Below are 12,651 nucleotides of genomic sequence, written 5' to 3'. Positions count from 1 at the left end.
TCGGAGCGCGGTGCACTGACCGTCCTTAAAGGGGTCCTTAAAGCTGTAGTTAAAGTCCTTATTCTCTGTGAAGCCCATAAAATTTTCACCGAAAGCCAGATAAATTTTTCGAATGGTTTCCAGGTGCCAGTCTGTAACAGCTTCTGAAAAAATTCTGATGGAAAAAAGTCCTTTTCATTCCGCCATTTCCAGACAATGAAAATCCGATGAGGGGACCGTTAATTTATGGACAGACCTCGTAGAAGCTGAATATAAACTTGGGGTCAAGCAACATTTGGAGCCAAATTTCAAGTCTCTAGGTGCAGCGGTTCTCAAGATATGACATTTTTGTCGATATTTTTGGCGATTTTTGAACCTGATATCTTCACCGGCTCCGTCCATATGGGTTTTTGGAACCAAATGATTTATTCCATGTATATTTCCATATTCCATGCAAACATTTATAGATTTCCAATTTTTTTGAAATAACACTCCATAATATTAGGGCATGGAAGACACCAGTTAATTTTGGAGGTGATCCAGATCTGGATTGGCGGACGTCAGAAATCTCTGTTTGCTCTTGTTAATTTATGCCATTTCCACAGATGAGTCTACTTTCCTGAAACAATATGTTTGTGTTGTAAATGATTGCTTTGAGACAATGGAAATGACAAAGTTGTTAAAATACTAAATAATTGATCGCTATATTTACACTTGATTTCTATACACATGCATTTTTCATCACCTCTACTTACATTTCATTTTTATTACTTTCAACCCTCATACTGTAAAAAGGTGTTTTATCTTCTTGACTGAAAAGGAAAGTCGTTGAATTGCCCGGAAAGTCGTTGAATTGTTCCCACACGGACAGCAGTCACACTGCGAGCCTCAGCTTAGTCCACTTTCTTTGGCCTATGATTCTTCCACAGTACGAAGGCAATGAAAGTCCCTGTGGTCAAGAAATAAAACATTTGAAAGAAATGCAGCACTAACAATTTACAGTGCATTTTTTTTATATATATACACGTGTGACAGCGGCCTCACCTATAACAGGAGCAGTACGACTTGCTGCAACGCCAGGAAGAATCACAGAGTACTCCCGAGGAAGAAAATACTTATGAAGTACGTGATCGCTGTCCACAAAAGGCTAGCAAGAGAAAAAACATTTTAGATCACATCATACACTGAACAAAAATATAAACGCAACACTTTTGTTTTTGCTCCCATTTTCATGAGCTGAACTCAAAGACTCAAAAACATTTTCTATATACACAAAAGATCTATTTCTCTCAAATATTGTTCACAAATCTGTCTAAATCTGTGTTAATGAGCACTTTTCCTTTACTGAGATAATCCATCACACCTCACAGGTGTGGCAGATCAAGATGCTGAATAGACAGCAGGATTATTGCATAGGTGTGCCTTAGGCTGGCAACAATAAAGGCCACTCTAAAATGTTCAGTTTTATCACACGTCACAACTTTTGATAGAGCGCGCATTTGGTCTCTACATGTCTCCAATGTATTTTAACAGAATTACAGATTCCAAAATCATCGATGGAAACAATTTGTATTTTGCCAAAGTCTGGAAGAAGACCAGTCCAGGGGAATGGGTTCAGATGTTCGGGACACCACAAAGACGAAGAAACTATCATGAACAGGGAAGCTGTTGGAATAAAAGTGCTACAGTCTACATTCAAGGATGTCCAGAACCTGTACATTCATGGACTGAGAGGCAGCCATCCAAGAAAGAAGCTCCTGCTCCAAAACTAACATCTTCAAGTTTGAATAAAGTCTGTCCTAATCAAAAGATTGAAGATCGAGTTGTTGGGCCACAATGATCATAGGTACATTTGAGGAGTGAAGGTAAGAACCTCAGGCGCACTGTACTAACCAGTGAGCATAGTGGTGATAGCATCATGCTCTGGGGCTGTTTTGCCAGCAGGAAGACATTTTAATGCTTAGCCAATGTCACTAAAGGATATATTTTCTCTTTAGCCACAATAAATTTCCTAGAGTCACACGATGTACATGACATGATTCAGATGAGATTTATTCTCATTGTCATATTACATGGGTGCAACAACAACAAAATTACATTTACACTCCAATTACCTCAGACAAAAGACAGCAATTAATCCACAATTATACTTGTTTACCGTAATAATGGCACACATCAGGATTAAAGACAACACATATAATTGACAGTGTTTATGTGCACTAAACCTGAAGCAGTCCGTCATCCGAATTGAGGCAAAGTAAGTGAAGGCCGCATTGTTAGCAGCCAAATTCATATACCAAAGGTTTCATCGAAGCTAGAGTAGTTTTAGCCACATGACGTTTTCTACTACCATTTGGTTACGTGACTAATAGGTTTATTGCATCCACTAAGTGGATGCAATAAGGAAGGAAAGACTATGTGAGAATTGTCTTAGCAAAACCTCACACACCTTGATGGTTTAAACTTGGGCAGAATTAGGTGTTTAACAAGGCAGTGACCCCAAATAAACATCAAAGCTGATTGTGTGGTCAAGGTGAAACTTGCAAAGAGACATTCAACTAAATACTGGGTACACGCTTAATAAATCATTTTGTACCCTGTGATGATTTCATAAAACCCAAAAACATTAATACTTGTACACCAAATTCATGTTTCTTTTTTTTTATTAAAGACGGATGTTTTATCTTCATTCTGCCCCATTTAAAAAAAGCGCTCAATTTGCAATGCGGTTCATGTCCATGGTGTCTGTATGTAAACTTCTGTCCACAACTGCACTTACAGCAGCTGCAGTAAAACCTACATCCAGCAGGCTGTGCAGTAACTTTAAATCATTGAGTTGGATATAACGAAGCTAGAGGGCGGACTCACGCCTGGCCGTGTGCCGTCAAGGAGTGTGTGCTGCCATTACCAAAGATGGCAAACAGCCATGTCTTGGGTTTTTATTATTTCTTTTTTGTTGTTGTTCTTTTTGCTTTCTGGCTTCTGCATTCACTCAACATTGTCCATTCTGGGGACTTCGTTGTCCTTTTGCCCTCTTTGGTAATGGCGGCCATGCCCCAATGTAGACAAGGCAGCATTATGTTAAGGTTATAGCAAGCACGCACTCCAGCTTTGCTATATCCAACTCTATGGTCTGAATCAAAGGTTTTGGAACATTTTTAAAACAACAATAGCATCACTGACATAAAGACATTTCCCGGTTGGGATATCAGAGAGCACAATCCAGCGTACCAGCACGATGACCCAAATGAATAATATGTAAACAACAGGAGGCTGAAGACAACCAGACTCATGCCAACTGCTTGATCCACTCCTGAGCCTAAAGACAAAAACAACTTAGCAAAACGTGTTAAAACACACACACACACACACACACACACACAAAAGAATTATCTGAAGATCCACATGAAAGAATGACTCTAATGAAACACTTTCTGAATAACATGTTAACTGTGTGGACAGAACAAAGTCGTAGTTTCAGGTTTGACAACTAGAAGCTGAGGCCCTGAAGGACGAAGGGCACTCAGGGCCTGATGTACTAAAGGTTTGTGTATGCAAAAAAAGGCACAAAAACCTGCAACGTCTGTGTGTGTCTGCTGTTCATTCCTGTGACAAGCACAACCAGATTATTGTACATTATTATGATGTCAACAGTTTCTGGATGTGCTCGGAATGAGTTTGTTCTTGCAGTGAACGTTCTCAGAAAAATAAAATAAAAATAAATTTTTCAAACAGCCTTTAAAACACCTAAGCAACCGGCTCACGTGTGAAATTTAATTTTGAAAAAATAATTGAATTTAAAAAACTTTAAGTCTCCACTGCAATCTTGGTTGGGTAGAAATTATTTTTTAAATCCAAGTTGTTGTTTTTGAACTTTCGGTTTTTGTTCAGGGTCGCCACAGCGGATACAGCCAGATCCGCATTGATTTTTTGCACACGTTTTACGCCGATGCCCTTCCTGACGCAACTCCAGTGTTACCAGGAGAAACGCACACAGCCGCTGGTGTTCCCAAGAGGTCTCCCCCCCCCACACACACCTATCTATCTATCTATATACAGGGGTGCACATAACTGGTACTCATGGTGCTCGTGTGTGCTAAGCATCATTGATGCACAGCAGGGGGGAACACTTCCTACAATCTGTCATTGCTTTCCTCAAATGAAGTGCTTCCCTTGTGTTTTCTGCTGTGCATCATTTATTTTTAGCACGAGGCCTCATCTGGATCATCCAGCTAGTCACTGATGAACTTCAAACGGGCATGGATATGTGCTGGCTTGCAGGGGGACCTTGCTTGTCCTGCAGGATTTTAAACCATGATGACGTAGCATATTACTAAGGGCCCCTTCACACATAGTACGAATGTGGGCGAATTATGCCAAAACAGCACAAATCAGCGAACCACAAAAACATCGAGCCGACGTCGGGAGGGGCATGTGGTCGGGCAGACGTGAACGATCCTGCTGCGAGCAGCTGGAGCATGTGGAATGACACTGCGCAGCTGCTGTGGCAAAAAAAATATATATATATATATGCCACCCGCGGGATTCGAACCTGCAATTTACAAAAGCTCTGATTAACAGACAGAAACTTTACCACTGCGCTACCATCGCTGTCCTATAAAAAGTGCGTAATATGCCTGAAATCAACAAGGAGATAAACGTATTAAAAACACACACACACACACCATTATAAATAAAAAACACCGCATTTTATTGAATCCTTCTTATTGAGCGAACAATACAAGTATGAACCATCTGTTCCTCTGTAGATGACCCATGGCTGGTTATAGATGTACAGTCATGAAATTACATAAATGGAGCAGTGCACTCTTATGTCCACATCTGCTGGTGCATTGTGTCCATATGGCAAGCCAGCCATGCATGCGTGTAGGTCCAACACGTGTCCTGTGGATGCGCGCTGCAGGACAGACATGTGGAACAGAGATCACATGGGTGACGTGACATTCAGATCACCCGCTGTGTGTTATGATCTGATGGTCTGTTTCACCTGGGGCAGCCTGTCAATGTGTGCGCTCGCTTGCTGCAGCCCGTCGCAACAGCGATATATGTTTTTAAGTACATCCACATGAGGACAGCAAGCAGACACACGCACATCACAGTGGACAGTTATTAGGTCACGTCCTTCAAAACATGGTATGTGTTCCCTAACCGTGACGTCCAGAACCAGAGATCTCAACAGCTGCTTCTGTCAGCGGCCACACCCCGTCCATCCAGCGCACACACAGATGTGTCACTCTGTGTCTGTGTTATGTGATCATTTTTTTTAGCTATTTGTTATGTAATTGTTTATGTAGGCAGTGTTGTTCTTATTAATATACCTGTCCTGGCTGTGGTCTCTGTGTTTCTAATGTGACTCATCGTGTGCACTGAGCCATCATTCATTTGTAGCTGTCAGTGAGTCTCTGGTCAGCAGCTGGGAGGCGGCTCACTGTGCTGTGAGCGCCATATCAGCAGTTCATGCAAGTGCGCTCCCACCCACCCACCACAGCCCCCAGCACACCACATGTGGCGGATGGGAGAGGGGGAGAGCAACACATGAGATTCACAGGCACGGCACATGTGTTGCGGGGGGAGCCGACACTGTGGCACACCACGTGTTGCTGTTTTGCAATGCCACACTCGTGGGGGCACTTAGACAAATATAACAGCCAGCTCAAAAGTGATCATCTGCTCACCATTTTTCTGCTAACTGCGCGAATGGCTACACATTTTCTAAGTGTAAAGTGAGCGGTGTTAGATGTTCGTGTATGTCAACTGGAATTTGGCCGACACCTGCCGAGAGGGGGATCAAATGAGCACAGACAGGGCACTCGCTGTCTTTCGGTCGCTTGTGTGTGCGAATGTTGTGGCGACAGATGTACGAAGCGTTTGAGGCAGCTCTGATTTTTAACGTGGCATGCAATTCCTCCTTCATGCGCTAACTGACTTCGTGTTATGTGTGAAGGGGCCCTAATGTAATCTTTACAACTGGGGTCCCAGCTCTCTTCAGGTCACTGAGCAGGTAGGTCCTCCCGTGCTGGGTTTTCTCAGAATCATCCTTACCCCACGAAGTGAGATCTTGCATGAAGCCCCAGAACAAGGAAGATTGACAGTCATCTTGTGTTTCATCCATTTTCTAATAATTGTGCCAACATTTGTTGCCTTCTCACCAAGCTGCTTGCCTATTGTTCTGTAGCCCATCCCAGACTTCTGCAGGTCTACAATTTTGCCCCTGGTGTCCTTAGACAGCTCTTTGGTCTTGGCCATGGTGGACAGGTTGGAGTGTGATTGATTTTGTAGACAGGTGTCTTTTATGCAGGTAACGAGTTCAAACAGGTGCAATTAATACAGGTAAAACGTGCAGAACAGGAGAGTTTCTTTAAAAAAACTAAAAGGTCTGTGAGAGCCAGAATTCTTGCTGGTTGGTAGGTGATCAAATACTTATTTCATGCAATAAAATGTATATTAATTATTGAAAAATCATACAATGTGATTTTCAGATTTTTTTTTAGATCCTGTCTCTCACAGTTGAAGTGTACCTACGATAGAAATTACAGACCTCTCCATTCTTTGTAGGTGGGAAAACCTGCAAAATCAACAGTGGATCAAATACCTATTTGTCTTACTGTGTATATATATATATATATATATATTCATTTACCTGTATTTTGGCATGCTTGGCACCAGAAAGTTATGTTGGATCCAAAAGGATCCAAAAAGGCTAGGACCAAAAAATTATATTGGATTGGTTCCCACTGACCAATAGCGTTAGAGCTTACTGCCAACAGCTAGCCAATCAGAGCGCGGCATACGAAGGTCAGGAACTAGCTGACAGACACTGGTTGAAAAAATGGCAACAAACATGTCAATAACAGCAGAAAATCATCTGCCAGTGAGGTTTGCTGAGTTCACAGAGGAGGAACTGGTGGAGATATTGAACTCCAAGGATGCCAAAAACACTAAGAAGGTAGACAAGCACGCTACTGATGTTTTAGAAGCATTCATCACATCAGAATCAATCATATGCTGTTCACAACAAAATAAATTGATGTAATTTACTTGACTCTGTTGTTTGATTAACTTGGGAGGGGGGTGGAGAACATAACAATTGATGGATGGCAAGTCGTCCAACATAGAGAAATATTGGATTCAGAAAAGTTATATTGGACTTGGCTATGTCTCGTCCAATATAACTTTTCTTCATCCAATATTTCTCTATGTTGGATTAAGGAGTCCAACATAGAGAAATATTGGATTCAGAAAAGTTATATTATATATAAACTCAACAAAAATATAAACGCAACACTTTTGGTTTTGCTCCCATTTTGTATGAGATGAACTCAAAGATCTAAAACTTTTTCCACATACACAATATCACCATTTCCCTCAAATATTGTTCACAAACCAGTCTAAATCTGTGATAGTGAGCACTTCTCCTTTGCTGAAATAATCCATCCCACCTCACAGGTGTGCCATATCAAGATGCTGATTAGACACCATGATTAGTGCACAGGTGTGCCTTAGACTGCCCATAATAAAAGGCCACTCAAAGGTGCAGTTTTGTTTTATTGGGGGGATACCAGTCAGTATCTGGTGTGACCACCATTTGCCTCTTGCAGTGCAACACATCTCCTTCGCATAGAGTTGATCAGGTTGTCAATTGTGGCCTGTGGAATGTTGGTCCACTCCTCTTCAATGGCTGTGCGAAGTTGCTGGATATTGGCAGGAACTGGTACACGCTGTCATATACATCGGTCCAGAGCATCCCAAACATGCTCAATGGGTGACATGTCCGGTGAGTATGCCGGCCATGCAAGAACTGGGACATTTTCAGCTTCCAAGAATTGTGTACAGATCCTTGCAACATGTGGCCGTGCATTATCCTGCTGCAACATGAGGTGATGTTCTTGGATGTGGCACAACAATGGGCCTCAGGATCTCATCACGGTATCTCTGTGAATTCAAAATGCCATCAATAAAATGCACCTGTGTTCTTCGTCATAAGACGCCTGCTAATACCATAACCCCACCGCCACCATGGGCCACTTGATCCACAACATTGACATCAGAAAACCGCTCATCCACACGACGCCACACATGCTGTCTGCCATCTGCCCTGAACAGTGTGAACCGGGATTCATCCGTGAAGAGAACACCTCTCCAACGTGCCAAGCGCCAGCGAATGTGAGCATTTGCCCACTCAAGTCGGTTACGACGACGAACTGGAGTCAGGTCGAGACCCCGATGAGGACGACGAGCATGCAGATGAGCTTCCCTGAGACGGTTTCTGAGTTTGTGCAGACATTGTTTGGTTATGCAAACCGATTGTTTCAGCAGCTGTGCGAGTGGCTGGTCTCAGACGATCTTGGAGGTGAACATGCTGGATGTGGAGGTCCTGGGCTGGTGTGGTTACACATGGTCTGCGGTTGTGAGGCTGGTTGGATGTACTGCCAAATTCTCTGAAACGCCTTGGAGACGGCTTATGGTAGAGAAATGAACATTCAATACACGAGCAACAGCTCTGGTTGACATTCCTGCTGTCAGCATGCCAATTGCACACTCCCTCAACACACCTGTGAGGTGGGATGGATTATCTCAGCAAGGGAGAAGTGCTCATTATCACAGATTTCGACTGGTTTGTGAATAATATTTGAGGGAAATGGTGATATTGTGTATGTGGAAAAAGTTTTAGATCTTTGAGTTCATCTCATACAAAATGGGAGTAAAACCAAAAGTGTTGCGTTTATATTTTTGTTGAGTATATATATATTTTTTTTTTTCTCCCAAAATGAGACATCATCTGTTCTTTATGAATTACATCCTGATGTGCAGCCAGCTGCAAGAACTCAGCTCAGAGGCTATGGAGTTAAATCTGTCTAATTTATACCTAAAACAAAATGCTTTTGACAAAAAAAAAAATCAAAAAATACAGATTTTGTTTATTTCCATTTATGTCCAGAGATCAAGAATCCAGTGCCCAATTTCATCTTTATTTACTTGAAGACTCAATAAAATGTTGACATAGAAAACCTGTAAAGCCTGTTTTTAGTACACAGAAATTTCACAGAAGGTTTTGATAAATGTATAAATAAAATGGAAGGCTCATTAAAAGCCTGCTAATGAGTCTTTCATTGGATTCAGGTGTGTTGGAGCAGGGAGACAACTAAGAGTGTCAGGAAGGAAGATCTGAAGGACCGAACTTGGGCACCCCTGCTGTAGGGAGAATTGTGCTCTGTGATCATTTTCATTGCACGATGTGAGACTATCAGTCAGTATTTTTCCACTGTGTGATTGATGACTGAGTGAACACAGTGAGTGAAGGCGATCACGTGACAGGACGCTGGCTGACGTTTGCACTGAGTAGGGGTGGGCGATACCGGGAATTTTGGTATTGATCCGATACCAAGTAAATACAGGCCCAGTATCGCAGATATTGATACTGATACTTTTTCATATTTAAGCTTCATAGATCCAAAGGATCCAAAAGACCTTGGATAGAATTTCGCCAAACATTGTACGTGACAACAAAATACTTTATTATCACAATCAACATTTTTGTTTAAAAAATATCACTCAACACAAAATCTCCTGAGGTAGAGCGCTGACAAACACAAGGGTGTGCTGCTCCATGTTGTGTGACACAGCGCAGCGTTGGTCTTACAGACACTTTGTTGAATCTGCGTGCGCAGCAGTCAGTGCTTGCGGGAGAGAAAAATGCTTGCGTATCGATCTTTTTACACGAGGATCGTTCAATATCAATACCAGCGGTGGTATCAATATTATCGATATTAGGATCGATCCGCCCACTTCTAACTCAGTGTCCTTCTAGTTTCACGGAAAATATGTGAAGTAACTACATTATCCATAATCTTAATCCACATAAATTAAACATAAAATGCTGCTTTCGTCATCTTTGCCGTTCTAAATGATCTGACTGAGTGGATACCGTGTCAAATGTAAACATGCTTTTCTTTTCTTTTTCAACTGGCTACTTGTGTGTTATCTGAAAAAACGTCGTCTTTAATAAGCTATCTTTTAAAACGCTGCCTTCGTAAACTTTAACACATTGTAAAACCTGCCTTCCCAAAGTTTAAAAAGCTCATTTCTCACCATTTGTAAACTCGCTATTTACTGAGGTTTCCTGTTGTTCTTCTTCGTGACATGAACATCAACACAGGTCCAGACGTAAGAGGATCGCAGCCTGCCCCCTAATGGTTGATATGCAGAATAACGGCAGCTCTGCTTTTTCTCGTAAATGCTTTTTTATTCTCATCAATATCTGCTTTTTTCTCAGCAATACCGACAAAAAAGTTAGCAAACAGCATAAAAACTCCTAAAACATTTTAACAATAAATTATTACCAACATATAGAATAAAGGAAATTAAAAAAAAATTAATAATGCTTGTGCATCAAGTATACTCAACAAAAATATAAATGCAACACTTTTGGTTTTGCTCCCATTTTGTATGAGATGAACTCAAAGATCTAAAACTTTTTCCACATACACAATATCACCATTTCCCTCAAATATTGTTCAAAAACCAGTCGAAATCTGTGATAGTGAGCACTTCTCCTTTGCTGAGATGATCCATCCCACCTCACAGGTGTGCCATATCAAGATGCTGATTAGACACCATGATTAGTGCACAGGTGTGCCTTAGACTGCCCACAATAAAAGGCCACTCTGAAAGGTGCAGTTTTGTTTTATTGGGGGGGATACCAGTCAGTATCTGGTGGGACCACCATTTGCCTCATGCAGTGCAACACATCTCCCTTCGCATCATCCGTGAAGAGAACACCTCTCCAACGTGCCAAACGCCAGCGAATGTGGAGCATTTGCCCACTCAAGTCAGTTACGACGACGAACTGGAGTCAGGTCGAGACCCCGATGAGGACAACAAGCATGCAGATGAGCTTCCCTGAGACGGTTTCTGACAGTTTGTGCAGAAATTCTTTGGTTATGCAAACCGATTGTTTCAGCAGCTGTCCGAGTGGCTGGTCTCAGACGATCTTGGAGGTGAACATGCTGGATGTGGAGGTCCTGGGCTGGTGTGGTTACACGTGGTCTGCGGTTGTGAGGCTGGTTGGATGTACTGCCAAATTCTCTGAAACGCCTTTGGAGACGGCTTATGGTAGAGAAATGAACATTCAACACACGAGCAACAGCTCTGGTTGACATTCCTGCTGTCAGCACGCCAATTGCACGCTCCCTCAAATCTTGCGACATCTGTGGCATTGTGCTGTGTGATAAAACTGCACCTTTCAGAGTGGCCTTTTATTGTGGGCAGTCTAAGGCACACCTGTGCACTAATCATGGTGTCTAATCAGCATCTTGATATGGCACACCTGTGAGGCGGGATGGATTATCTCAGCAAAGGAGAAGTGCTCACTATCACAGATTTAGACTGGTTTGTGAACAATATTTGAGGGAAATGGTGATATTGTGTATGTGGAAAAAGTTTTAGGTCTTTGAGTTCATCTCATACAAAATGGGAGCAAAACCAAAAGTGTTGCGTTTATATTTTTGTTGAGTATATATCTCATCTCATATTGTTGGATATGAAAAAACTTTAAATGTTTGAGTTGAACTCGTTTTTGATCAAGGTGATTATTTCAGCGATTAATGCAATTTCTGCTGATTCTCAGTCATCCTCCACATTTGTTACACTCTAGAAATTAAGCACACACACATGCACACACACACACACAATTGCACTTTTTATTCTTATTTCCCCTATTGCGTTTATGTCTTTTTTTATCTGCCTTATTATTTCTGTTTTTATTGATTTTTTTTAGTGACTGTAACACTGAGATTTATTGTAAATGTAAAGTGCATTATAAATAAAATGTATTATTATTATTATTACAACACCCTGCTTGTGTGTTGGCACACAGGATTTAAAAATAAATAGATAAATAAATCACTGATGACTCATAGGAGATGAGTCTGTGATCATCTGTCACAGAAAGAACAGCAAGTATTAAAATGACATTACTCCCAAAAAGTATATTTGTCTACCTGTATGAACATAGCACATAATTCACATAGGTTCAAATCATCAGTGTTTTATTAGACAATTTTATTGGAAAACAAAACACCAATAATTATTTCTCCAATTAAGACAGCAAATTGAGGTATTTTGAGATGTTCTGAATCCATTCCAACATTTAGCACTGAACTGAGAAAGTCTGGTCAAAATTCCATTCAGCCCTGAATGCTACAGATTCTGGGATTTCAAAATTGATTGGAAGGAGAACTTTAATTGTTGGAATGAATTCAGAACTCCTAAAAACCACATGAATGCCTAAATTTGAGGTCTTAGGTAGACTTGTTGCTCTGAACCTCTTTCACAACTTTATTAAAATGCTTAACTGTCCTATAGAAAAAAGGGACACATCTAAAACCTCAACATTCAACCAGGTTTCATCTCACTGTCTCTATTTTGTGTTTGTGTTCCATCAATGCTTGAAGTGCTCAACATTTACTTGCTGGTGTCATCTGTGGTGAAGGTCGAGGCCTCGGGTTGGGTGTTCGTGCAGGCTGGAGGAGCACGTCGGTCTTCAGCAGACAGTCAGACCAAAGAGCTTAGAGGCTTCAGAGAAGTGATGTCAGAAAATCCTCCTCTATCCCACTTCATCATGAAGCTGTATAACTGGGGATACAAAATGCA

At 41.4% G+C, this 12,651-nt stretch overlaps 1 protein-coding gene across 1 annotated transcript; it reads right to left on the bottom strand.

Annotated features, from left to right (window-relative positions):
* Nucleotides 1-599: 599 nt before the first annotated feature.
* Nucleotides 600-12,440, bottom strand: dpm2 (dolichyl-phosphate mannosyltransferase subunit 2, regulatory). Its single transcript, XM_034191832.1, has 5 exons — nucleotides 12,414-12,440; nucleotides 10,090-10,103; nucleotides 3,211-3,298; nucleotides 1,024-1,126; nucleotides 600-928 (listed from the first exon to the last, which is right to left on the bottom strand). The coding sequence occupies exons 1-5, from the start codon at nucleotides 12,438-12,440 to the stop codon at nucleotides 873-875; spliced, it is 288 nt and encodes a 95-aa protein (XP_034047723.1). The 3' UTR covers nucleotides 600-872.
* Between the last annotated feature and the right edge of the window lie 211 nt (nucleotides 12,441-12,651).

This window comes from Thalassophryne amazonica, chromosome 17, assembly GCF_902500255.1.
Source record: "Thalassophryne amazonica chromosome 17, fThaAma1.1, whole genome shotgun sequence".
NCBI lineage: Eukaryota > Metazoa > Chordata > Actinopteri > Batrachoidiformes > Batrachoididae > Thalassophryne > Thalassophryne amazonica.
This window is presented reverse-complemented; position numbering and strand designations above follow the sequence as displayed.

Excerpts from the sequence above, each read along its gene's own strand:
- dpm2 (XM_034191832.1), bottom strand. The coding sequence starts at position 12,440 with ATGGAACACAAACACAAAATAGAGACA. Across the intron at positions 1,127-3,210 it reads TCATTTGGGTCATCGTGCTG|CCTTTTGTGGACAGCGATCA; the intron begins GTACGCTGGATT and ends TTCTCTTGCTAG. Across the intron at positions 929-1,023 it reads TCGTACTGCTCCTGTTATAG|GGACTTTCATTGCCTTCGTA; the intron begins GTGAGGCCGCTG and ends TCTTGACCACAG.